This window comes from Anopheles maculipalpis, chromosome 2RL, assembly GCF_943734695.1.
Source record: "Anopheles maculipalpis chromosome 2RL, idAnoMacuDA_375_x, whole genome shotgun sequence".
Classification (NCBI taxonomy): Eukaryota; Metazoa; Arthropoda; class Insecta; order Diptera; family Culicidae; genus Anopheles; species Anopheles maculipalpis.
In genome coordinates, this window is record NC_064871.1 from 33,436,203 (window position 1) to 33,463,893 (window position 27,691).

General features: G+C 43.1%; 2 protein-coding genes across 12 annotated transcripts in view; one reads left to right on the forward strand and one right to left on the reverse strand.

Annotated features, from left to right (window-relative positions):
* LOC126557211 (protein groucho-like) overlaps positions 1-27,691 on the reverse strand; it is a 345,364-nt gene that overhangs the window by 239,939 nt on the left and 77,734 nt on the right. For 10 of the 11 annotated variants that reach the window (XM_050212911.1, XM_050212907.1, XM_050212905.1 and 7 more), the window contains exon 2: positions 24,431-24,466. The exons of the other annotated variant lie outside the window; for it this stretch is intronic. In XM_050212911.1, coding sequence (XP_050068868.1) covers positions 24,431-24,466 — 36 coding nt within the window. The remainder of the gene's footprint in view (positions 1-24,430; positions 24,467-27,691) is intronic. 11 annotated transcript variants of the gene reach the window in all.
* The window catches only part of LOC126557360 (protein fem-1 homolog CG6966), a 182,552-nt gene that overhangs the window by 5,640 nt on the left and 149,221 nt on the right, over positions 1-27,691 (forward strand). The gene's annotated exons all lie outside the window — the stretch shown is intronic.

Here is a 27,691-nt window from a genome sequence, read left to right on the forward strand (position 1 = left end):
TTACCACCGGCAGTTTGAGAAAAACGAACTCCACCATCACCACCACAGCAGCTCCAAAACCAATTTTCCTTTCATCATCAGCAGTAAAGTTCGCTTGATTGTTGTCGATGCTTGCTTTTTTTTTTTTTGGTCGTCGTTCGCTTGCTCCATGCTCGCTTGCCGTCTTGCTTGTTTTTCTCGCTTAGCTTAGCAGCGAGGGATCGAGAAAAACGGGCAAACGACCTAGACACCGTTAGCGCGCCCGTTGGTACGGGCCGGGTGGTGTAGGGCAGACAAAAGGCTGAAAAGCTTATCCTTAAAACCCCTGAACCCACCCTCGTGCACCGCCTTTGGCTGCCTGCTAGTCGGTACGGTTGGGTACGGGGGAGCTCCTGCTACACGCTGGGGAATTCCTATCGCATGGCGAGAGATGAAACCAACTCGGCAGCATCACTTGAGGCAATAAACCGGTAATAAAATAATAGAGTCTATGTTGCTGCCGAAACGTCGGTGGCATTCGTGGTGGTGGATCTCGTTTATGGGATTGTGTTTTTGTGTTCTTCTCGCTTTCATTTTTATGTCCCTTTCCTGTTCGGGCACACATTTGCACCGGCACGATGCTGGAGAAACAGCAGCGGTTTCGCAAGCAATGTTGTATCAATGTTGCCAATTAGAAGCATGAGTTTGTGGGTGTCGGTTTCGATATTTTATTTGGCAATTTCGCTGGCATTTCAATTCGCCCATGCGTGGAGGTGTAGGGAGCGTGAAAAATTCATTTTAAACTTTTTATTTAACCTTGGGTGCAAGTTCGTTTCGGGGGAGAAACGATCGGCGAAGAATGGGTGATAAACAGAATAAATAGAGGGATTTACTTTTTGTTTTATAAACGGATTTATTTTGATTTTTTTTTTATAATTATAGAATTTGTCACGAGGGTACATGTAAAAAAAATATAATCGATTACAGAATATTTCATAAAACTGAATTTTGCCTAGCATCATGCAATAAAATGAAAGTGTTTCTGTGACTAAAATTTACAAAAAATCAACCTCAAACTATCTATTAACAAACAGTGCAGTGGGTCAAACAAATACCCAATAAAGCGTTTCCTAGGAAAACCTGTGGCGCATTACAGGATTTGCAGTAATGATGTTTGACTGTGGATCGCTAAATCAATGCACTATAGAAAAACGAACCCCAATCGCTTGCGATAACTGATCCATTAGTCTACGGAAAACGATTTATCATTTAACAAATCTCTCACAAACAGCACACACACACACACGCAAACCCACCTAACCTAGGAAAATGACAAATAGAAAAGGGAAGCGAAACGATGCTTGGCGACAGCATCACAACATCGCTTAATTGGTGTGTTACCATGGCACTCCCTACCAACGAACGGAAAATATTTTCCACAACGAGGATACTCCACCATCATCAAACCAGCTTTTGAGGCGGGACGCAACGAACCGTGCAACGGCGTGGGGTGAGAATTTCAGCGAACGAGACGGGCGGAAGAATTTGTTCTCAATTCACCCACCCCGGGAGCGGGAGCGTAGAAAAAACTTTGGCATCACAGGCGCCTTCAGCGACCAGACCTCCCGTGTTTGGTTGATAATGGAGAAGATTTACTGGCAGGGAACTGCCTGGAAGCTGCGAAGGATGCCACCCCCTCCCGCCCCCTCCCCCTCTTGGAAAAGTGATACAAAGCGAACACTCCAGTAGGGAAAATGATTGCCATAGAACGGTTATTAAATTCAGCTCTACCATACCATCGTGTACCGGATAACATTCTTTCGAATTTTCCCCCACTTCACCGTACCGTTGTGTATGTGTGCCTGTGTATCGGCGTACAACGCGCCCCCTAGTTTGTGTTCTCGTGTTATAATTTAATGAGTTTTGATAATTTGGCATTTTGATCAACTGTCTTTTGATTGATGTTGATTTGATTGAATTTTGTTTGGCGAGATGAGTCTTGCACAATTCATTTTCGGTTTCGGGGGAATCGTAGGAAACGTACGGATGTTTGCAAATTTTCGCTTAACTATTCAAATTGATTTATTCTACCGTATGACTAATAGAGATAATTTTGCATAAGTGACACATTGATTTTATAGCTAGATGGACACGAACTTACAAACTATTGTTTTATAGCGAAGCGTTATTGACTTAAAAATATAAGACCAATAGGCGTAAACATAAGACTATGATCCAGTCATTCCAAAATGTCCAAATAATGAGGTCAAAAATTGTAAATCTTTGTTTAAGATCTTTTCCAAACGACAATATCATTGGACCAGATGTGTATCATTGGATCGACAACAATATTAAGTAAAAAACACATTCTTCAGCAATAACTTTAGATTAACAATTTCGAGAGGTCTGGAGAGGAGAAATCTAGCCTGTCTACCTTGACTTGAATACATAAGACAGTCAGCTCCAACTGCTAGGAGACGATGCATAATTCGATACCGACAGAACGTCTAGTGAGAATCGAATTGATAGAATTTTTATGGTTCTACAAATACTACATGAAACTTAACAAGCTCCCTCTGTTGTGCTCAAAAATCCTCAAAACATTTAACCAAACGAAGTGTACAACGTTTATAACACATCACAAATTGTATGTAATGATACAATGTTTACACTCCCAAAACTTCACGTCAGCGAAGACAAAAGCTGCAATGGATAGAAACGACACACATTTTTATTTCATGAAACCCATCTACCAAGTTCTCACACTCTTCTCACAGCTTTCCTGCTCGTACACGTACAAATGAAACACAAAAACGCATCCGCACAAGTTTGTTCTGTACTTTCTGCCGCCGATGAGCCTTCCCTCCTCATCGTCCCGCAAGCATCGCTTCACTTTTTAAAAACCCTCCCAAACAAAGTAAAAACTAAAAACACAAGAAAATGTATAACAATTCACCAACAAACAGACGAGGACGAGGGTGAGAGTGCACCCGTTACGGTAAGTGGTGCGAGATTTTCCAGAAAAAGCAACATAAGTGGTTTTGAGTGTGGGGAAGCGACCCGAAAAACGAGACAGTCAAAACTGTTTTCCGAAAGGAAGAAGGGAAACACCCTCCGCCACAGCAACATACCCCAAGAAAACTAGGCAAGAGAACAGGGAGAGAGTGAACAAACATAATTTGAAAGTTAGGGAGGAAGGGGCCGGAGAGAGCTTTGGAGAGGGAGTAAATAACAGAAAAGAAATACGTTGTTCCCTAATCTGGCCAGCAAAAGAGGAAAACGAGGAATAAGAAAGAAAGAAAAAAAAACATCTCGGGAAAAAGGAAACTCCCGTCCTTCCGGAAGCCACCGGAGGTGGGCAATTTCCGCACACAGACCATCATCACGTTTTGCTGCGAGGGAACCACCCATTGTGGTATGATATGGGGGAGAGGGTGATCTGTTAGGGAAGCGGAGGGGAAAAAAAGCCGAGGGTGAACATGAATCTAGGACGAAGCGGGGAAGAAATTTCCCGACGACAACTTTCCCCCCCCCCCCCCCCCAAACAATCCTAAGCTCTGTTATGTCTCACTCTCGCCGATCTCACTCGCTCCAATGTCTTCCACCTCATACCACCTACTTCTGCAACTTTTAGCAAAACCCATAACGAAGGAAACAGCAAGCAAATGGAACGAGGGCTTGCTCCCCACACTTTACACTTGGTTTGTTTACCCTTGTCTACGTTTCCTGCCGGCTCAGCTTTGTTTTCTTTTTCCTGCTGCCCCAACCGCCCCGCTACGCCATTGCCCTTCCGATATGCTCCTTCGACGCCTGCAGAAAGCATGCAGCGAAACGGAACGGTTCTTGATTATGTGTACAATTTATATTTCATTTCTTTATTCGAAATATATTGTTGTTTATTTCTGCCAGTCGCTTCCGATTCCAACCCTCTTTCTCTCTGTGTGTGTGTTTGTCTCTCTCTCTCTCTCTTTCTCCCTCGCTGCCAATTTCTCTGCCACTGGAGCAGCCGTGTTGCATTCTTTTCCGTACGCTAGGGTTTCCCACCCCCAGGTTGGAGTTGTTTTCCGGGTTTACGTTTACTCAATCTTTCGCTCGGCGCGCAAAACGACCGTTGGTTGGAGGTGCCTGCACTACTTTCGAGAACCTCGAGAATTCAAGAACATAGGGAGGAGGGGCATATAACAACAGCTTTACTGCTGTGAAAAGCGAAAGAACTTGTGCGACTTTCCACACAAAGGGGATTGCCGGCAGTATCTAGTAGTCGTGGAGTGGAAATTGTGCTGAAAGGAAACCCATCCTAGAAATGGATTATAAAAGCAATGTACCATCAACATATCCCACTTCAGAACAACACAAACATGCACAAACTCACACATCGTGTGCATGGATACATTTGATCGGGGGCACGACTACGAATGGAAACGTCAATACATGAAATCGTTGCGCAAAAGGAAGTACAAGTACAAAAACAACATTACCATACATGCTGGAAGCTTTGCGTCTTGTTGTCTTTTTTTCCAGTATTGATACCGATTTACACATACACATATCTTCAACAGCGTTTAGTTTTCACGTGCAATAGAGGAACGTAGAATAAGAGAAAAAGAAAAAAAAAACATAAAACGAAAAGGAAAATATATTGAAATAAACCAACAACTGGCAGTACGTGCCACAGGATCTTCTTTGTATGTGTGTGTGAGTGTGTGTGTGTATCGACGTATCTACCCGCAAGCGATACCATCAATATAAATAAATACATTCAAGAGGGCACCATCAACCAATCGGGCGGTCAACCCCTCGTCTCACCATCCACTCAGCCGTCCCTCTCAATAAAGGACCTGACGAAATGAAATGGAGAGTAACATAAACACGTTCCCTGGCCCAGGAACACGGCAAGAGACGATCGAAACGCGACAGGCAAGAACAATCAAGCGGGGTGAGAAAAATAAAGAAGATAAGTAAATACAAGAAGTCTTGCCGGTTGTTGGTTCGGCTTCTCTTCTTCTTTCCCGTCAAGAGTAGATGGGGTCCAAAAGAAAGAAAAAAAACAGCAAGCAGCACTTGATAGCACCCGGAGTTGGCTAAATCGTTCCCTCCGACCAAATCGTATTGACGAAACCCAAATCGAGATACCGATTGCGCTCTGTTTGCCAATAAGCAGAGGAAAAACAAGAAGAAGGAAAAAAAAGTATCGCAAAACAGAAACACAACTAGAGAATGATGCAAGCGAAGCAAGCTTTTGCCGACGACAGATGGGAGACCAGGCGCCTCCATTTGCCTGCAGCATCCCATCCCCGTTCGCGCACACACTCAGACACACTTTTCGGAGGCGTCCTAATTGGGCGCGGACTGAAGAGAAGAACGACCCAGAACAGGAAAGAAACGGTCTGAAGTTGTCCTGTATTCTATTTATCGATTCCAGCACCGCCATCGAACGAGGAAGGAACGCAAAAGGAGCGACACTCTCTCACTACACAAGCGAAGGCAATGGGTAGAAAATAAACAGAACTTCGCTTCCGTTTGCGTTCACCATGCTCCGGACGCTCTGGCCTCCCCTAGGGTTGGGACATCGATAAGGAAAACCAATTTTTATTGAGACAGCAACGATACTATCAGCTTCGGTTACTGGAGAAAGTTCACTGATCATCATCGTCACCATCGTCATTTTCATCAGCGTTTGTGTTCCGTTTTATATTGTGCAGCTTTAGCCTTTCGCTCGATTGCATGTGCTAACATATCCTTGTTTGCTTTTGCATCCTTTTTTTCACCCTCCCAAACGGATACGTAAGCAGTATAACAACATTGAACGCTAATTCTCCACCCAAAGAACAGTATCATCGCCGGCCATCATCATCATCATCATCTCACCGTTCCGAAGCTGATCAGTTTTCGAAACATATACAAGAAAAAAGAACAGTCGGAAAAGACACACAGCAACAAACTTTTAGCCCTGATTCGAAAAACCGTTGCAGAAAATCGTCCCACACCCGTTCGAGTTCGAGGTTTTGAGTGAAATTCCTCGACCGGCGGGTAACTCCATCCCCGTCGTGCCTAGTTTATCTTGAGTTTCTTGCTCACCCTTGAGGCTGTCGAGGCGAAGTGCTATCGGACACATTTAAGCATTCACCATAAGCGCCGAGAACGAAAGGAAAGGAAAGTTTGCTTTGCTACCTTGTTGTTCGGCAGCTTGTCTCATGCCGTGTAGTTAAATGCTAAAAGGATGAAAAGGCATTCGAGCGTTGCTTCGCACCACACCACAACGACGATGTGCGGCGGTGTGCGGTGTCTTGTCATCGGCTAATTTTAGCACCGGGTGTCGTTTCCTTTCTGAGGAAAAAATACTGTAGGCTGAATGGATGGCCGGTGTTTTGTTGGAATGTTGTTGCACTGCTGCTTAGAAAGGAAGATAATTAAATATCGGTGCATTAGGGGAAGATTTGCAGCGATAACATAAGTGGTTCGGTTATTATTTTGCGACATCTTTACGGCATTTTTCCCATTTGCAAAGGATTATTTGAACAATTAATGGATGTTTCGGTATGCATAGGATATACATTTCATTTTTGTCGAATGATACTTTAACATTTCCGCCAAACCAAACGGTATGTTTAAACTCTCAAATATTGTTCAAGTCAGATAGAACAAATTACAAAATGATTTTTCAATCATATTGAGTTGGTACGTTTGGATGCATAAGATCAGTCATACCGAGCAAAATGTTAATATAAATCAAAATGTATTCAAGAGTGCTCCCAGACAGCCTGCGATCGCAGCTGAGGAATGAAGAAATGCGAAAAATAACAACCAATCTTGTGGCAAACTTTCCAGATGCAGGTGTGGAAATAATTCGTTGATAATTATAGAAAATTTTAATCAGTCAAAATCGCAAATCAATTAGGGAAAACAGCAAAATATATTTTGCTATATGATTATTACATTCTTATAAAACTTTAACTAAATAAATGAAACAAAATTCACAAAATAACAACAATTCTCAGCTGCTGAGATCTCGGGCTGTCTGGGAGCATTTCAACAGAAATTAGAATTAGAACATTAATCTAACTTAAGAAACGCTGCTGTTTTAAAACAAGTCGCACGGTTTAATAGTTCAATTAGACAAAAATGAATACCGATGAAAATGAAAGATTTAAAAAAAGTTAGTTAAATATCATCTTCAAACCCTTTTAAAGCGTTTAGTTTTAAGTAACACACTTAAAATTAGAATTTAAAATATTTTCGCTTGTTCAATAAAACATATAGTTTTATGCAATTAAAATAGCTGTCATTATTAATACTACCCCGAATGCTGAGGATTGAAAACCTGAACATAATTTATTGTATCAATTACTAAACTCATACTACTACTCATTGACACCACCCTGCACATCAAACTCATCAATTACAATCTGCCAGCACCGTATCCATGCCTTCTCCCATATTATTCGATCGATCAGTAATGATTTCCAGTACCAACGCGCATCAATATTCTGCAAGTGTGATCATTTCGAAACATTACTCTTACATTTTTTCCATCCACTTCCCCGCCGACACCACTCGGCCATCTCTTCATTCTGTGTTGAATCGAATTTTTATTCCACTCTCCCAAAGCGCGATTCCTTCCCATCGGCTATGATTGCTTTCGACAACGCAAATACTAACATCCTCCCACCCATCGCTCCGTACCCTTGCGGCGGCGATACGATATAACATTATCTACCGAGAAGAGGATTCCCATCCTTTTTTTGGCTCTCTCTCTCTCTCTCTCTCTCACACACACACACACACTTTTTTTCTTTCTACTCTCTCACATACAAACCCTCAACTTTCTGATGATTGCCGGAGTCTTGTTCAATTGCAAAGAAAAACGACCCACATCGTTCCCAGATCACTGAAGGCTCTTCTCAGCAGAAGCAATGGCACTGAGTGGACTGGGTTGAGGTTGAGAGTTGAGTCTGCATTCCCAACATCCTAGAGCCAACATTCTCACAGCTCCCCCCACCTGCGAATGGGGAAGTTATTCGGAAACGGAAACGAAATCAAAGGGCACCGACCGACCGACGCGGTGTTGGAGGGGTTGTGATTCAAAGAAGAGGTGATAGCCGTGTTTCTTTTATTTTATTTTCTTGCTTGCCTTTTTTTCGTTGCGCTTCTCTTTTATACTGACTGGCGGCGTTCAACGTTGTTGAAGCTAAACATTCTGAACACACAGGAAAAAAAAAAAACATCCCCTGTGGGTGAAAACGAGATCGAAAGCAGATGATGCTTCGGGATGATAAAATCATGACGCTAACACACCAACACACATACACCGAAAGACGGCCACCACCCACGCTGGTATCGCATCGTACTTCTTTTTGCCTGTGAAGGATGCAACATAAATGTTTTATCATGTGAGAAGACATCGTACAAGAATGGGGATACGTTTCGTTTATGAGTTTGTGTGGGTGTGTGAGTGTGTTTTTGTGGCTCTGCTTTACAAATTCAATCGGAAGCAACACCGAATGGGTTGGGAAAGCTGGAAAGAATAACAAATAAAAAAAAACGAGAACGAGAGAGAAAACCTAATAAAACCAAGAAACAGACGGGTCGTAGAAGGTAAACGACGTTGAAACTCTATCACCGCTTAACAGTTTGTCCTGTGCGATTGCCATTTCAGACGTTGATGGTTTTAGATTGGGTTTAGTTAAGACGTTGGACCTTTGGACACGTGCTTGAACATGCAACAGGACGTTATTTTAATCAATCAATTATTTGTTAAAATGCTAAAGCATTTTGAACAAATAATGTTTTATGTTACAATTTAGCATTTACATTTTTGATTTTCGGCGTTCCAGCTACTAAGAAGGGCTTTCACATAATTTGCATAATCATTAATAATGATTTTCGTACGCTTCAAAACATCCAAATTCTTCCAGTTCAAGTGCCAGCTTTCAAATACATCACTCAATCCACTCGAGCCAGTTCAATCTTATTTTACAAGAGCAAAAGATAACAACACATCGACAGTGTAAAGAAAACCTTCTCCAAAAAAGATTATCCTTGCAATGAATATCAACACAATTCCTTCTTGACAGCTTCCGTTCGACTCTTCAGCCGGGACAAAAAAGAAAGGAAACACACAAAGATAAATTGTACCACGAACGGTAAGGAAAAACTGTGTTTCCACCCTTGGGCTCTAACCTTCTTGTGCGTTGGGCAACTTGGGCAAAAAACACGCCAAGAAAAACCTTACCTTATCCGTCGTAACACAACAGCAACACACACAAAAAAAAGGAACTGAATTGAAAAGAAAAAAGAGTCAACAACGGCTCGTTACGACGATGAAGGGAATTGGGAAATCGACTTTCCACTTGAGCGACATTGAGTGGGACAGGAAAATAAAACACCCACTTCCACCTCTCGGTCCCAGCAACGCACCCCCTCGACCGATACAATCGATTTCCTTTCACCATCGAACGATGGAATAAATCAACGGAACAAATTTTATTTTCACAACACGACTTTTGCTCTTCGCTTTTTTTGTTTGATAGATTCGCTTGTCAGAGCAGTGATGAGGTTGATACAAAACCGGAAGAATGCAGACGAAACAAAAAGCATTAGAAAAAGAACTTCAAAGTAAAAACAATATGTGTTTCTTTAGGAAAATTGTTAACATATTGATATAAATTATTGAGGAGGGAGAGAAGGAGGTATTGGGTTATTGATAAAGGTTGGAGATGCTTTGATTATATAAACAAAAATAAAATAAAATAACAAAGTCTATTTTAATGTATTACCACAAGGAAGCGTAGTGGCTGACAACAGATTTTTCAAACAATTGTCAAACTTAACTCAAATTGCACATTATTTATTATTTTATCTAAAATAACGTAATCCTGTTTTATTGAGCTATACTTTCTTTATTTTTTAATATTTACAGCACTTTATATAGCATTCAGAGTTCTGTATCAACAATATATTACTAAGAGCAATCTGTAACATACCGCAACACATAAAACCACACAACTCTATATACCCTTCGATACACATGGTTAATTGAGTGCCGTGAGGATTTTCGGGATGGCTAGACCTACCGAGACGTACTGCTCCCTGTGGTAAATGGGGCGTGATACTGTTGGGAATTCACGAGCAATCCCTTCTTCTTCGAATCGATTTCCATAAAACATTTATTTCAATTTCAAATTAATATTAAAGAGATTTGTTGTTCGCCACAAACAACGACGCAGCAACGCACCTGTACCAAACCCATCCGACCGCAAAACAGATTAGACAGCCAGGTCTAATCCATACCGAATACAACAGCAGCACAGTGTGATAGAATGGTGAACCGGATATCAGTCCAACCGGAATCAAAACAATCCTCTCGCTTGTACTGAAGCCGAGCAGAGGAAAGCAGACCAGCCAGCCACCCGGTACGTTGCACAGCGGTCGGTAAACGATGGTCTGTCTTCCCCATTCAATACCCACCATCGCTTGTCGTATCAGGTTTTCTGTGGTTGCAAGTGGTCAGAACCAAACCCGTTCAACCCATTAGGTACTACTTCCGCAAAACGAGAACGAGATGAAACTAGGATACGGTGAATGCAACTGGCCCAACCACCCCATGAGGAATAAAATGTTTTCGTAACCAAGCCAACTAATCCCTAGACCACACCGGAACCAATCAACCGACCGTTGGAAGAAACGAATCCTCCAGGGAAGGGTTTTTAAAGTACGGTCGAAAACATACTCCACATCCGGGGTCAGGGTGAGGATTTCCGATGCGGCAAGTGGTTGAGTTTTGAGACGGTAATAACATACTGTTGCCTTACGAATGTGTACCCCAGAATTGTGTTTCGAGCATGACTCGCAATTCCTAAAGAAAAAGTGTTTTTTTATAGCAATTGTGTTCTCTATTACCATCTCCACTTCCTCGAGTCCTCAAAACTACCGCCAATCAATAAATGTTTTAATCGCCAGCCAAGTGAATCTTTGAAGCACAATTTTCAAAGATCCACCAGGTAATTCTACAATAAACAAGAGCAGCGTTTGGAGGAAGAGTAGATCCTGCACCTTTCCGGTCCACAGGGTTCATTACGGTAAGGCCTGTTATGTATGTACCTACGCTCACAATGTATCACACCTGAAAGCGTCTTCTAAACATCGACGCGTCTTCCAGGGTTGGGCGGTTTGTGGAACGATTATTCTCATCGTTCCCCATCCTCAAACCGCAGACAGAACTGATGATCGAAAAACGGATATGTACGTGGTTCGAAGCTACGGAGTAGCAAACTTACCTCACGTCACCAAAAACCGAAGGACGAGTGGTGGATCAAGAAACGCTATAGGTTATAGGATATGCATTGAACCACAGTTGTATTCTCTCACTTTGCAGTTTCGCTTGCGTTCAAGTAGAGAGGTAGAGGGTTTTGGCAATTCTGCATTGCTGTCAGGTCCATCAAATCGTCTTCAAATCCCCACACTCACACACACACACACATACATGCGTTTGCTATTCAAGGTTTACCAAAGCCGAAGCTCGATCTAGAACACGGATGAAGCTGACTACCATCCGCTGCTCGGTTGCGGTTGCCCCACATTTTCCCGTACGCCAACCGTTCCGTGCACAAGCCAACAGCATAGCTCACGATGTCTGCCACACAGCATCGTAACACGACGCTGCAATAGTATAGCCAAGGCAAAACTTTCCCTCTGCTAGTTTATCCTTCCGGCTTCTCGTTGCGTCAGCTCATATGTTATTCATACATGTTTAACTAACTTTTCATTCGATCTGGTAATCGTTTTCTTCCTCCTACTGGTAAAGAAAATAAGCACACATACACACCCACACACGGAAACATAGTATGTGTGCTAGGGTGGTTATGGTGCTCCAAACTACCCTAGGTCTCCTCCTAAAAACCACTTCCAGTGTAGTTGCGGTTGGACCGACAGATTAGAGCCATCTCAAAAGGAAGGACGAGTGCGGAAAGGGAATCGCACCAAAAGCAAGTGGTGCGATGGCTGTTGATACGTGCAAGAGCTGTGGTAAGGGACACTCAGTGCGGAAGTAGTTTACACTCATCTACATCGACGGTGACCTATTCGAAAGGAATTGGGACGAAACTGTAGGTAATTGGGAAGTAGCCGAACAGGCGGACGTTTGAAAGATCAGACGACCAATTGTTAACAATCCGATCTAGTTTTAAGATTATTCGAGAGCCGTCGGAAGGGAGCAGGACAGCTTTCGAAAGTTTTGTTGATTTATTTAATTATTAATTTATTTATTCCATGTGCCTTTCCCTTGCTTAAACACATGTACAAAGCATATATGATGAAATATGGTAGGCTTTCAAGAAGCATGTAATTTTAGTAGAAAATCTTGGAAATTAGAATAATCTTTACAATTAAATAAAATAGTTCTTCAAAAAGGATTTTTTTTAGAATTAGTCTACTATTCATATTTATTTTAAATTCATATTTAAACATATAAAAATACAGTTTCAACCAAGAATCCTGTTTGACATGAAAGCTGAAATTTAAAAACATTTTAATACACGTCTAAATATTTTAGAGTTCATATTGTTTGTAAGATATCATAGCTTCGATACATCGTTAGACCAACTCCCAACGTGTGAAAACATCCTGAACACATTTTCAGCCATGAGCATCAAGTATAAGTTAAGCAAGTTATCCGCATGCTTTGCTGCGCCCGCCCTGCGCCGCCTAAACCACATCCACCAAGATACCGAATACCACTCACAGAAAGCAAACGATCAAAATCCTTTGCCTTCTCTCCATCGACCGAGACTTAACTTTCCGATGTTAGCCTGGATTGCTCGGCCCGGTTACCGGCTAGCGTGGTTTGGAAGAGTAGCCAAACGGTGGTCCACCGCGAAGATGCTGAAACTTGCCATCGGGTACGTCATGATCGTCATCGTCATCATGCAGCAAGCGATTGCGAAACCGGACCAGTGCGGACCAGTCCGAGCACGATGAATAGACGATGAATGGTGTTCATTGGTTTTCTCAGGGTACAAATTACGTTAAAGCGTTATTTGAGGACGGCTCACCGCTTGTACGCTCTCTTCATGGATTCGCCTTCGTACCTTATGGTTCTATGCTTTTCCGAATTGCTCTGTAGGTAGAGAACCATGTTAGCAACCGGCAATCTTCTCCCAGTATGTGTGTGTGTGTGTGTGTGAGTGGTTTGTTTGAGCAAAGAAACTGCGGTGGATAGAGGTTGGATAAGGGTAGACAACTTTTGTTTCCTTCCATTTCATAGCACATGGTTTCTCTGTGTCGGCTGTTTCACTGCATACGGCAGCCATTTGGGTGTGCTTTCGAGAAATAATCTAACGCAATGGAGCGCACGGTTCTGCTAACAGGACGAGGACGAACGGACGGAGCGCTGTTTGTAAATCTTTAGCACCTCAGCCCGACATCATCGGTACACGTTAAACTAAGAAAAGCATTGTGGTGAAAGTCGAGCTGACCAATCTCTGCTCCGTTCTTGGAAGGTACTTTGGCAAGAGCGGAGGCAGCAAACCATCATCACTTCTTACCCAGAGACTTTCTTTGACCGAAGGACAGAAGTGTCTCACTCTTTCCCCTTACCCTGCTCGTTAGCTCGCTCGTATCGAGATAAAGATGCTAATATAATAAGTGACTTTGAAATTGGTTACCAGATTAAGTTACTTTGTTTCGAGCAACGGTCCCACCAGCACTCGTTCATGGCTCGTTAGAGTTGCCGATGTGCAAGGAATCTGCACCGATGCTATGTTGTGCCAAAGGGGGGAGACGCCACCGTACGGCAGCAACTGACCACCAGTATTTCTTCGGTGGCTTTTCGTTTGAAGCATTTGTTAAAGTATTACGATGTTTGTCTTCGCTGGCTACCAGCAACTCGAGCTACCTCGTGCTCTGAGTCAACAACTCCACACACCGGTTCCGGTGCTTAGTTTTTCGAGGGTTACGGCTTCCTGCTTTCTTGCGGTTGGACTTCTTGATTTGCACTTGCAGTGCCGGAGAGCTGGAGATTCATCACCGTCAACTTCACCAGCGGTGAATTTTCTATTACCGACTGTTCGAGCAAGAGGAACAGCCGGGAGCTCTGGCACCATTGCTTACAAGTTGTTAAGAATTCTTTGACATGCTAGAAACCGCCGGTAAGAATGGCAATGGTCTGCTCTTTTCAGATGAATCCGTTGGGATGAATGCTTCCGAGACAACTTTACCACTTCAAACGAATCATGAAGTTTGTAAATAGGGTTGTATTACCCTGGAAGATAGTGTGAGTATGAGCTAGCGGGAATTTATACAATTTGATTCAATTACACACCCTTTACAGATAGACACTGTCATCAGAGTTTTCTAGTCCAAGGAGAAATTTTGTTTTACTTTTAAGCTAATTATTTCCTATCGTAATGCTACTTCTTTCACGTTCAACTAGAATTGATTCGTGAGCAAATAGAGATGGATACAACATCTTTAAAAAGATCAATCAAATTCTTGCAAAAAAAGGCTTCATCACTGAACGATACACTTAGGAAAAAAATTTCAATGTACTCATGTAGTTTTTATTTTTGTAAGGCTCAACGTATTTTGATGGATTATTCCGACCACCTTCGGTCAACGCTGTTACGTATTTTGGAGGCCACAATTTAGACATTGAACACTCGCGAAAAAAAAATCGAGCTTGCACCGATGATGAATGGTTTAAGGGTATGAAAAGGGAATGTATTGCGATTTGAACACGACTAACCAAGCACTGCCACTCTATTTCAGTCTTTCGCAGATTTATGGTGCACCGCTCGCATGCACTTCTGATTGATGGTTGTACGTTTGTACAACGTGTGTAACCAATGCAATGGATAGTAGAAACAGTCAAATGATATTACTACACTAACAACCAATACAAAAAGCAAACGAATGGACTGCTTATGATTTGCCATGAAAGCACGTGAAACACCAGGCGTCTCCATTGTAAAGCTTATAATTCATTAGGCGTCTCCATTTCAAGCGCTCGGGCCGTTTCTTTCACACAGGCTATTTTCTGGAAGCGAAATATACTTCATACAATTTTCAAATTGTTGTCCCCTTTAAACAATCTACCATTTTAAAGCGATTTTAGAACCAAATTTCGCTATGCCAAAAAAAAAATTATCACAAGCAGGAAAGATATTCATCATTTCACTGGCAACGAACTACCCAAACCATAACCTCCATCCATTCCGTAAGCATGAAAAGTCTGCTGCATTTTGCTCCACACACACACATACATCACTTTGTTACGGACACACGCGCTAAAGGACTACGCTTCTCCCATTGCAATACAATCCGTTTGGAGCCGCTACATAGCACACATAGCAGCGCGAACAAACATGTGTCGGCTCCCCCTCTCCCTGAGCTCCCGTAGCACTGTGTGCTTGTTTGAGCAGCGGCCTGGAAGAAAAACACAAGAAAAGGGAAAACTGTGACAGGCCGACACACGGGTTCGGGTGTGCGTTGAAGTGCGGAAGTCATAATATCAACATCCGTGTGACCTGCATGCTCAACAGAGTGCAGTTTTTCACAGTCGTACACGAGCGTTACGAGCCACCAGGGGATACTTTTTGTGTCATTCCATTGTTCTGTGGTGATTGCGGAGAATTCTTTGTCGGTCAAGTATCCGCGTAAAAAGTCTTTGTAGCTTAACAAAGCGTAGCTTTGCGTTGGAATTTGTTGCACTGAAAATTACATACACTTGACATACTTAAAACTTGACATGAAAAACCACTTAAATGTGAAAAGTGTCTTGTTAATGTCCATAAAAAGATTCAAAATATATAGACTTAAAACTCAAATTCAATGTTTTTTTTCACTACTCATCACAACGTCTTTCCATCAACTGTTCCACTCACACACAAAAAAGCTCATACTTTTATCTTACACCATTACCAAACAAACGCCGCTCCTTAACAATTGACTACGAAAGCCCCATTGAAACGAAAACCCATTGTCGCTGCAAATGGATAGGATGTGTGCAAATAATTGCCCCAAAGTGGTCGGCAGATATGATCGGTACACGAAAGGAAACGATAGCAACGGACGAACAGACAGTTTGTGCCAAACCGAAACGCTCCGGCATGTTGTGTGCCGTTTCAAGTGGGTCAAAATGATTTCGCCAAGAAATCCTCCCGGCTCCATTATCGTTTGTCGGTTGCGCGACCCACCGGCATTTGCCGGGGTGAAGTATTGTGGAACGAATCAGGCATGAGAAAACACTAATAGAAACAGCTTGCTTCATCAGAAAGACGTTTATCCCCGTTATCTTGCATCCCGGGCTACAGGCCGAACGAACGAGTTCGACCCTCGAGCGAAGGACCGATAATGGACCGATCGAATGTGCGAAGAGACCCAATTTCGTTTCCCAGCAAAGAGGATTAAATCCTAAACTTGTTGTGAAGTTGCGCTTCAATCGTATTGTGACGACGCAGGCGACGTGCGGAGACGAGAATTGGCCTCGCAATTGATTCCGTCTTGCATGTAGCAGCAGCAGCACAAGACCCGGTGGTTGCTGAATGTCGGTCGGGTCGCACTTTAGATAATTGAATCAGTCGGCCACGCAACATCAGTATTTGCTGCGTGTGGTTTGGTTGTGGCGTAATGTTGGGAAGGGGGTGGGCATAAAGCTGGAAAGCGATTTTGTGGCGTGAGATACGTGTCTCATTTATCGGGTGAATTTATTTACCTTTGATTGTTCAGCGAACTTGTGGTACGGTAGAGTGAAGGAGAATACATAATTCAAAGCAGCAGAAGTGCATTAAACATACTCCAAGAATACAGTTCTAACTTTATTCGGTCATATCCAAATCGCTAATATAACAGCAAGAAGCTTGCCATTCCTTTTAAATGTAAAAGCAAGCACAAAAATTCCATTAGTATTGGGAAAACAGTTCTTTGATCGCAAAATAATTATCAAAGACGGACGTGTCGTTATCATACAAAGAGTATCAAAAGTGAACTCTTACCATCATGGATGACTTCGTTTATAATGCATGAGTGTCCTTCTTAATGCTGACGCTTAATCCCAACCGCATGGATTATTTGCCATGTTAGAGAGCCTCTAAAGTCGTGCAGATCTCCGGTTCATCCTTGCGAATGTACTATGTTTATCCAGCTCAATACACCCAGCGTAGAATGTTATCGAAGCTTTCACCGTTTAGATCGTACATGTCGCTTGCTAGACGACGTAGACGAATACACACTTCGTGCAAGCAATGAGGGCATGTTCTGAATGGAGTAGTTTTACCAACCCGATACCCTAACTGTCCATTCATGCTATCGTCTGTTTTATTGTACATCTTTGACTTGGTTTTTACCTACACAAAGCTAACAATAGGTGTCCACCGACATGTCCCGCCCGACGGAAAGACCGAGCGAGCCGGGTGCGTAAAATGGAATGCGAAGTCAAGTGGCAGAATCGATTTCGCGTCCCGAAGCACTGGTAAGCGTTGTGATGCATCATTGATTGCATTTGCTTCCACATATCGTTCCTATGCACATCCTACACCATCATCAACTACAGCATCAAATCGATTCTTTCTCGCTGGTTCATCTTCCCACCGCCGCATGTGATCACTAACCGCAGCGTGTGTCTGCATGCGAAAAGAGTACATCCCCTTTCAACTAACAGGCGGCTGCCGTATCATCGATAGTACAATCCAACAAATCGAATCCTCTCATGATCCGCAATGTTTCCACCCGGTTCATCGGACGATGTGCTATTTCCAAGTAGTGCACAGAAATGGTTGATGCATCCCAAGCACTAACTTACACACACGAGCTTTCTCTCCGGGAATGGCACTACCGAGACAAATAGGATGCTTCGTAGGGAAGCTCTTGCCACCATCACCATGGCGATAGTGCACATGCATCTCTCACCGTAGCCCACTAGAGCATTGGTTTTGCAATCTTTTCACCGTGCAACCACCGTGTGTTCAGATGCATCACACCCTTGGGCAGAGGTCTTGTCGATGCATCCCAATGCAATGTTGCTTTCTCTTTCTTCCTATTGGTAAATATTTGAACAACTAGAAAGCACACATCCTTTGCTGATCCGGGTTGTTGGATCCTTTTACATAGATATTATCAACGACTACAGGCGTATCTCCAGCGCACCGCTGCGTATTAGATTAGGATGTACACTTAGAGCCTGTTCGTGGTACGTTGCGTGCGCGTACGCATCGTCTGTTGTTTTTTGATACAACTAACTTTACACCACCAAAACAACAGTTGATGAATGTAGCGCATCATCCCTGGGAAAGGCTTAGCGGTAATCCATTACGGCGATGAGGAAAAATGCAAAATATATAAAGCTTTGCAACAAACCTAACCACCGCACTATCTTGTGCAGTCATGAGATCGTCACTAGAAGAACGATCGCAACGGTATAATGTCATGTAATTATTGCTGTGGGTATTAATTAAATCATCCCCAAAAAGTAGCTTAATCAAGCATGATTTTGCTTAATTATGCGGATGTGAGATTAAATTATTATATCACACAGCATGGCACACGGCGCTGATTATAACACCAGCAGAATGTGTTTCTGTTTTCTATTTTGCTTTGCTGGTTCGGTGAAAAATGTTAAGCTTCACATACATTCCTGTTTCACTAACGTACCACGGGTTGATTGCGCCAGGCGCATCCAACAATGGCACTCCAAATAAATGCAACTACCTACGGTTGTAGAGATCCTGCTGCATATCGCCACTACACATCTAGTTTGAATGCATCAGCTCTCGCCGTACAAAAGTACCGACAACCAAGCTGATGGTGCAGCGTTGCAACCGGACAACAGAAAAGCCCGGAAACATTCTCCCAGTGTCCCGTACGAGACTGCTGCTGACAGCAAACGTAGAAGGAAGCATTTCGCACGGACGCAAAATCCCGTTCCATTACAAACATCAACCGAAACCTCGCGGATCAGAACTCTCGGGGTTTTCTCCTCCACACGATGTTGAACTTCAATCAAAATGCATTACCGCGCGTTTCCATCCAACCAAACAAACGTCCGAAAGGATGGAAGTGAGATAGTGTTGGTATACGCGAGACACCGGTGATCGTAATGTATGGTGAGTACAAAGGCCTTCATCAAATAAGATGCGATGCTGAAGTTGGGGTGAATGTCCATCACGCGACGAAGGAGATGCAATGTGGGGATTGTTCCCCATCGTTACCTAGTCTGCCGAGACAGGGCGCAATAGTCAATTCGGTCCGATAATCGATTACTGCTGCAGGTGGACGTGCGATGATACACACCAACCAACGTCCACCACCGGCCGAAGGACATGTGAAAGGATTGCCCATAGTTGGGGGCAATCCGTTCCATGGCTGATATCCGTACGCTGCTGGAGCATGTCACACCATCGTTGAGAATGTCACCTGATGCAATAGTGAATTTCTAACGGAGCCAATTCTACCCCCGGTCGAATGAAGTTAACCAACCAAATATTCCCGAACCCAACGCAGCACAGTTCGCTTGGACGCATCTCCACGAAACGAAAACTGCACGGAAATGCATTTCTGATAGTGTGCCCGGCCGGTGACTACGCTATGGTTCTGCCGCACCAGGGTCCACCAGGGTGATTGAAGCAGCAGCGGCAGACGTTTGTACGCGGCACGCGGTGTGTGCTGTGTGCAGTTTTAATTGGCTCTGGGTGGGCTTAATTTCATCGCAGGATCGATTGACAGACGGGACTTGGTGAAAGTGCATTACAGTCTATGGCCGTTCGGGATACGGTATCCATTGGATACTTGAACCGTTGGGTGGGCAGCCATGTTGGTATTTTCCACCTAAAAGAGAACGACGCCCGGTCGACCCTTCAAATTTGTATTACATCGATTGCAAATCTACAATTCTACGGCAACGCGAACTATCAACTGCGACTGAAGCATTCGGAGAGCTGAGGCAGTTAGGTTAACCTGGATGGCATTGATTATCGAATAATTCGTGAAATTTTCTGAAACACATTCCTATCGAGAGGTTACTCGCTCGCACCAGTTGAAGATGATAGGTTATGGTTTCACTCTGTTTAAAGATGATTCGTAGCACATTTTTCCACTGAAATACCGTCGAAGCTAAGATCCATTTTTTTTTCTTTCAAGCTAAATCTTAGCTCATGAAAGGAGTTTCCTACTTTGAGAGTCTACTCACAGCAGCAAAGGGCAAAAATCCCTTGCACACACCCACCGTTAAAGAGCCAAAGTTGAAAGGATGATAGCAAAAAAGGCGTCCGAAAAAAAAAATTTTTTTCCTCTATGTGACACACACACACACAAAATACAAAAAAAAAAACACACAAGTAAGCACACTCAAATCCCCAGTTCAGACACAGCTTGTTTCCTTCGTAGTGGCAAGATATCTCAGGAATACATTTCTGATCCTCCCGAACTCCCCTCCCCAACGTACACACAAACTAAACTAAAAGGAAGCAAATTGAAAACGATGAAAATATGCTGACTCCCGAGCCTCGGGAGCATCATTCCCGATATGTCGCTTTGGGTTGAGATAAAAGATAGACACGGTCGGTTGGAGGTGAAATCACAAAAAGAACGAAGAAAATAAGACTTCCCATACCGCAGGGGGTGTTGGCAAAAGGAGTTATAAAAGATAACGTGTCCTCTGACGCCCCACCATTCCTAGACGACCGTTGGTTGTGGCAGCAAAGGCAACAAAAAAAAAAAAACTGGGAAAGAAATGAAAAGAATTTATCCCTTTTTTGGCTCCTTCCCGAAAAAATGGTTCGAGGTCACCGTTAAGATCGCTGTTGGATGTGTGTAGCAGTTTCCTGTGGAACTGTTTTTTCCTGCCACTGTGCGAGGTTTGCCGGACGAGAAACCTGGCGAGCGTTGAGGTTACCGAAACAGCACGTTATCCGTTCTCTGCTTTGTGTGGACCTTTTTCTCGCTACCGTCATCTAGTCTTATATGGACCTTTTTTTCTCTCTCTCTTACTCAGCTTACCACCTCTGTGAGGAGTCCTCACACTTCCTAACGCCACACCTCCAAACATGCTCCCAAAAGAATCACGAAACTAGCACTGGAAATGGAGATACGTTTAACTTTCCTCTTTCTGGTCCGGGGTTTTTCGTGTGCGAGTGGGGAGCGGATAAGACTTTCGATCTGAAACCCTAAACCCTGGCAGCACGTGGAGCTATGGCGGCAGAAGTTGGTGAACCGGAATTAGGATCCGAATCACAGAAACGTCGAATTTCCGAAAGGATGCAGGAAAACGCCAACGGTCGTGAGGAATGGGTGTGAAGAAGATAAGCAAGACGATTACCGAAATGAAGAAGAGAGAAAAGAAAATTGTGAAAACTCAAGGCGAAGAAGACACGAGACCGCCTCGAAATGGTTACCGCTAGAAACGGGGACGGGAGTTTTCTCTCCTCTGTACCATGGAAGCGATTATAGGTTTTATGATGTTGTTACTGCCTTCCACTAAACCAAAAACTTTTTTCTCGTATCAGATACAGCCTGCAAAACGAACAGACTTTAGGGGAGACCATTGACGATGGCTACGAGAGGAAGGTGGAACCGAACGGGACGCACCCTTTTATTCACTCCCAGGACACACAGGACGCTGCTACTTGGACTTCTTGGGGTTTTTCTTTATCTCACTTTTTTCATTTTTTGGGCTACATCCCAACTTTAGATGGTTTCAAACAAACGCTCAGGCATGCGTTTTCTTTTCGTACCATTTCCCTGTTTTTTGTCCCCCAACCAACACAGGGGGTGGCAGAAAATCGCTTCTCTCCATCCGCAGGATCCAGAAGTTGTGTGGCCGTGGGATGAGAAATACAAATCCGACCGGGGGTTAGTGGACGAGGGCGAAATGTTGACACCCGCATACCAACTCCTTCGGGGGGAAGCGAGAGGGAGGTTTTTCTGGGGTTTTGTTGCGGTGCGATCAAATCGGAAGCTCCATTTTCCAACGAATTCAAAGGATAAGCGGTGGGACGAGCGCGACGCGAACATCGTGCTGCCTTTTTGGAAAGAGGTGTAAAGGAAGCGGAAAATTATGTGCTGAAAACCTTTCGTGAAACTCGTCAGAAGCTACTTCTGAGCGGTGGAAGATGGGTGGCGAGCAAGCATGACTTTGCTTGCCACTGCTGCTGATGATGATTTTTAGCGGAAAAGTCAAAAGACTGGAGCGAAGGAGTGTCGGTTGTTGTGTTTGGTTGGCAGATAGCAATCAGCGATGGTGTCACGGTGGCTCTGCTGACTTCTGAAAAGTGAACCGCGAGTACGGAAAGACTGCGCTGCGTTTGTTGGTTAGCGGAACGGTGAAAGCAATAGTGAGTGGTGAAGTCAGGCGCTTTTGTTGTTCGGAGAAGCGAATATTCGGTGGTTTTCGGACGAGTTGGAAGATATACACGCGGGCGAAGTGAATTTAGATCTTATCAATCGGAAACGAACCAGATATACGCGGGATTCCCTTGGCTTTGTTGGTGAGCAATGAAGGATGATTTGTAGTACTTTTTGAAACGTTACACATTGCTTTATTTTCACTTTACTTTGTTCGGAAAAATTGACTATTTCTTTCATTATTTCTTTCTTTCCGACCCACAATTTTTACAAATTGAGGAGCGGCCCGGTGGTGTAGGTGACAGCAGCGCCTGTCTTCAAACGGACGGACCGGAGTTCAAATCCCATCCGGACCGTCCCCCCGTAGTGAGGACTGACTATCCAACTACGTGGTATCGGCAGTCTAGTAAGCCATTTCGATGACCGCCATGACCTTAGAGGTCGTTAAGCCAAGAAGAAGAAGACTATTTCTTTCAAGAGTTAAAGTTTTGTAAAATTAATCAACTTCACATCGCAGTGTAAGGGAAATTTAAAAAAATGCAGTAGCGCTATACTCAAAACAGCAATAATTATTTGCCTGTAGAGCGACTCCCCAGCAGCCATTCAATGCGTTTCTATTTAATCGTTTTATAATTAAGCACATATTCATTTCAACAGCTTATCGCCTCCACCACGTTTGTCAATCTCTTCAAGGGTATAGAGGAAAGAAAAGGGACAAAAATACATGTAAAAGCGACACTTCCAAACATTCACCCAGCCACGCTAATGTTTTCCAGCCTACGGGAAGGAGAGGACATTTCTCGAACCACACAAACCCGTCACAACACAGACACCTCCATCGGTAGGTGTTGCTACCGTGGCAAAAGAGAAGAGCAGATTTAAAAACCACCCCAAGCTAAATGGATGGAAACGACCTGGCAAGGCCGGGCTGGATTTTAATGGAGGCTCCGCCGGAAGGGCCGAGACGTTTGGGCTGGAAGACGGGTGAACATAATCTTCGAGTGTTAAATGATCAAAGCGAAAGAAGATTCATTTACCGGTTCTCGCATGGGGAGGATTTTGTTTTGCTGCCATGCCTTGAAAATGGAAAACTCCTCCGGGAGATGGGGAATCGGGTGGTTTGTAAAGATGGCGAAAGACTGCTGGAGTGCCCTTTCAACACGTTGAGCCGGAAAGCAGTAATTTTCTATCCACTTTACACCCCACTACTACCAACCCACCGATACCTGGTGACAACTGTGTAATGCCACCAGAAAAGTTTGTATGTGTATGTGTGTGTGGGGTGTTTTTTTATTTACTTTTTACATGCTGAACCTCACTCTCTTTCTCTCTCGTTTAACTTTACCCAAGATATGGTTGTGCGGAGCGCGGATTGACTGCTTTCAGTCCCACCCCTTTCCGTCAAGCGCCTGCCTGCCGTCGTGGGAATACTTAATGAATATAAATTCGTTTGAAATGTAATCAGAAAAGTAATTATCACGAAAACGGAGCGCAATGATGCTCGCGCTCCCGCTATAAAGCAACGGAAAAAGCATCACCAGAAGCTGCTGGCGGTACGAAGCTTCTGCCGTTCTATCCATCGCGGAAGAAATTTGTCGAATAGGCAAAACATTTTCGAATCACTTTTCTTCGAAAAGAATCCCAGCGGGTGGGCGGATGGAGAGACAGGTGAAACGACAGCAAAGAAAAGAAACAGCTTAAATCTTGATTAATGAACAACCAAAATGAACCGGATAAGTTGCTGATGCTGAAAATATTCCATTAATTTAGTCTAACGCCGTGGATGGGAAAGAAAACGAACGAAAAGGGGGGAAGAGATTCGATGCTGACAGGTGGGAGGATGCTCACAGAGAACAGTGCAGAGTGCATTATAGATAGACAAAAACAATTAAATGAACGCAAAGCATGTGTCGCGCGTGTTTTATTTACTGTAGAATTGTTTTAATTTATTGACTTAGGATGTAGACATACGCTATTTGTTTATGTTTTGTTTTAAAACAGTTTCGAAAATTACGCCCATTATTGTACTTATTTAAATATAATAATAAAACATCTATAAAAACTACAAATTTAATAAACAAATAAAGTTTAATAAATTAAGTATTAGTCTTCATGCAAAGTACTTTGTTGGTTCTATACTTACGCCCAGATATGAAGGGATGTATTTTGAAGAACTCACCTGTAGAAAAGAGGGAGAGAAAAAACAATAAGTATAAATTCATTTTTGACATTTTCTAAGCATAAACTGAGGTACAGATGATTGTTTGTTATCTTTACACAATCAAAACATATTGATTGTAGACAAATTAGATTGTAGCTAGCTGTAATTGCGCAACAATTTGGTTTTTCCGAAAACAAACACACTGTCCGATTATCGAATAAACACAAGTACAGTATTGCTTTACTGCTTCGATGGCCATGGCATCCAACAAAAAAATTATTGCGATCTAGGTCAGCCTTCGCAAGAAGAATGGAAGAGAGCGAAGAACTCTAGTCGCATTGTTTAAATGGGAGGATTATGTTCTGCGTTTAGCAAAACGAAAGAGTATCCAATTTTATTCCCAAAACCCCTCACGCCCTGTTACAACCCGTTTGGAATATTTTTTTACCCCCATCTTCGTCTCTCAGTCAGGACATAAACAATAAAACAGCGTTTCTACCGAAAGCAATCACCAACAAAACAAAAAAGACACCAAATCAGTCGAGGAAAGCGAAAAAGTGAAACAAACTCAGCTAAAAAAAAACAACATGGAACTTTTCCATTCAAACACACACCCTAAGAGTACCCGATAGCGGTGAAAGAATTCGGGTTTTCGCCTGGAGAAGAATGAGGGCGAACCGAAATTGGCAACTGCTGCAAAGAAATCTGACTCCGGGGTTCTTCTAGCTTCCAGGGTGACCCAGCGCCCAAACCCCACGCCCTGCAAAACTGGGCTCGGTGATGCGACGATTGCGGCACGGGACGGAGGAAAGCGACAAGATGTTGGAAATTTAATTTGTCTAGCAGTTTGCTAAAGTGCCCTCCAGTTGCATTAAGCATGGTTGCACAGCGGGTGGGGTTTTGCACGCTCCTGTTTCCGGGGGCGGGAAAGAAACACGACGGTTGGTAGAAGGTGGACACGAATTAAGAGCCGGGTAAAGAATGGAAAAGCGAAATCATTACGGAAAATTCTTTCGGCCAAAAGTTTCCAACGGAGTGCAAAAAGGATTAGTGCAGGGAACGATGGCGACGACGCGGGAGTGATAAATTATTCGTCGAAACCGAAACGTGCCAAGTGGTGATGACCTTTTTGCTGCTGTTTGGTTCCGCTCGAACACCACTACTTATTTGAGGGAAAACTGTGTGCCGAATAGAGAGAAGCGAAGAAAAGGGAAAGGAAGAATAGAAACGCACACAAAGATGGGACAATTCTTTGCATAAGCAATGCAAAATCTGAATAATACGGATGGCATAAAGAAGGTAAGAAATAAAACTTCTGTAAAGGAGAAAAAAATTTACAAGTAGAAAAATGATTTATCTGACACTTTCGATGCGGTTTGCAGCATTGTAAGGTGATCCGTCCATTAGAGGAATGCGTTTGCTGACGAATAGAACTTAACAACAAAATAGCTCAAAAGCAGTACAAAACGAGCAATTTTTCTGTGATTTTTGGTACGATTGGCATAAGTTATTTATTTATTCTAATCAATTCTCAATTAGTTTACTTCCTTTGTTTTTATTCATTTTAATAAAAACATTAATCGGTTTTATATATTTGTGTTTTATTTATGACATAATATTTCATTAACTTGTTTCGTTTTCGATTATTCACATTACTTTTTATTAATTTCTTTATCTGGGGACGGTCTGCTGGTAACGACGACAGCGGCACTGGTTTGCACATGGCAGGACCGGGGTTCAAATCCTATGTGGACCGCTCCCCACGTTGTGAGGGAACTGACTATCCAACTACGTGATATTGGCAAGTTTGGTAAGCCACCTGCGTGAGCTTAGAGGTCGTTAAGCCAACAAGAAAAAGAATTTATGTAGGACTATGGGTTTTTGAGTTCGGTGCTTTATTTCGCTTTTCGACCACTCGGCTTCACTGTTCAACTTCGACTGACTCCTAATTGCGCACTCACTAATCTACATTGTCACTTCGTAGGACACCCATACATCGTCGCTGGGTTGTGATTATTTGAGCACTCTCTTTCTCTCTCCTACATTTATTTATCTCACTTCCTCACTCCCTGACGGTAGCAAAGACCGGCAGGATACGATGGCTGGGGCATGTTATGAGAATGCCGGACTCATGCACCTCCAAGGAGGTATTCGTCAGCGACCCCCAGTTCGGCACGAGGCGTCGGGGAGCACAGCGAGTTCTTTAAAAGAGCAGGCCATCATGAGTGAGTGAGTGAATTATCGCACTTCCATCTGTTATAAGTTGCAGTACGTTTCTTAAAAGTACATTTTAAGTAGCGACATAAAAGTAAACACAAGTTTTAAAATAAATACATAAAAACATACTTTTGATTTTGAAACAAACATTTTAAAGCGTACAAATGAGAAATTATGTAAATAATTAGCTGAAACAGCAAACAAACAAATAAATAAATAAACCACAAAGTAGTTTATCGCGTATTTATGATTCGTTCTACTGAAAGGTAAATAAATACATGCTACACAACACATTCAACATAAAACATACGCAACCATGTTTGAATTCTTCGAGCAAAATGATCGTATGATTTGAATCAAACTTAAACCCAATGAAAAAGTCTAACAAATGACTAATTAACCATTCAAACGTTCATCATTAATTACATCCCATTTTATTGTTTCATTCATTCGTTCTTCTTCTTTTTTGGCAAAATGGAAAACAACTCTAAACACCAATTCACCTTTCAATCAGAGCCAACGTACCCGAATAGCTGGTGTAACGGTTGTAATATTGTTTTCCATTACGGTGCTTTAAACCATTGCTTTCCACCACGTTAGAAGGAAAGGTCCCCCGAATGCCGATCAATTTGGTGAAGAACATTTCCTCACCCACCTCAAAGCAACAAGAGAGTGCAATGGCACCTCTTGTGCCTAGCCACTTCTACCAGTGCGCCAACCACTCACTTGCCGAGAAAATCTCTTTCCATTTGGTTTTAATTAAGCGCAAATTTTTCGTTTCCCACTTTCGCTTCCCGTCCCTACCAACGGAAAAAGGTGAAAAGTGTACATACGGAACGCAGGCACTCAACCATGGAAAATCCATATCCTTTTGTCCCGCTCTAGTTCATGCTATTGATGCCCTCACTGGTTTCACATCGGCTAGCGGTCTGCTAGAGGAAAAATACACCACTCGTAGATTCCAATGAACGCCAAACGTGGAGGACGCCACCGGCTTTGGCAGGGGGGATTTGCAAGGAAATGCGG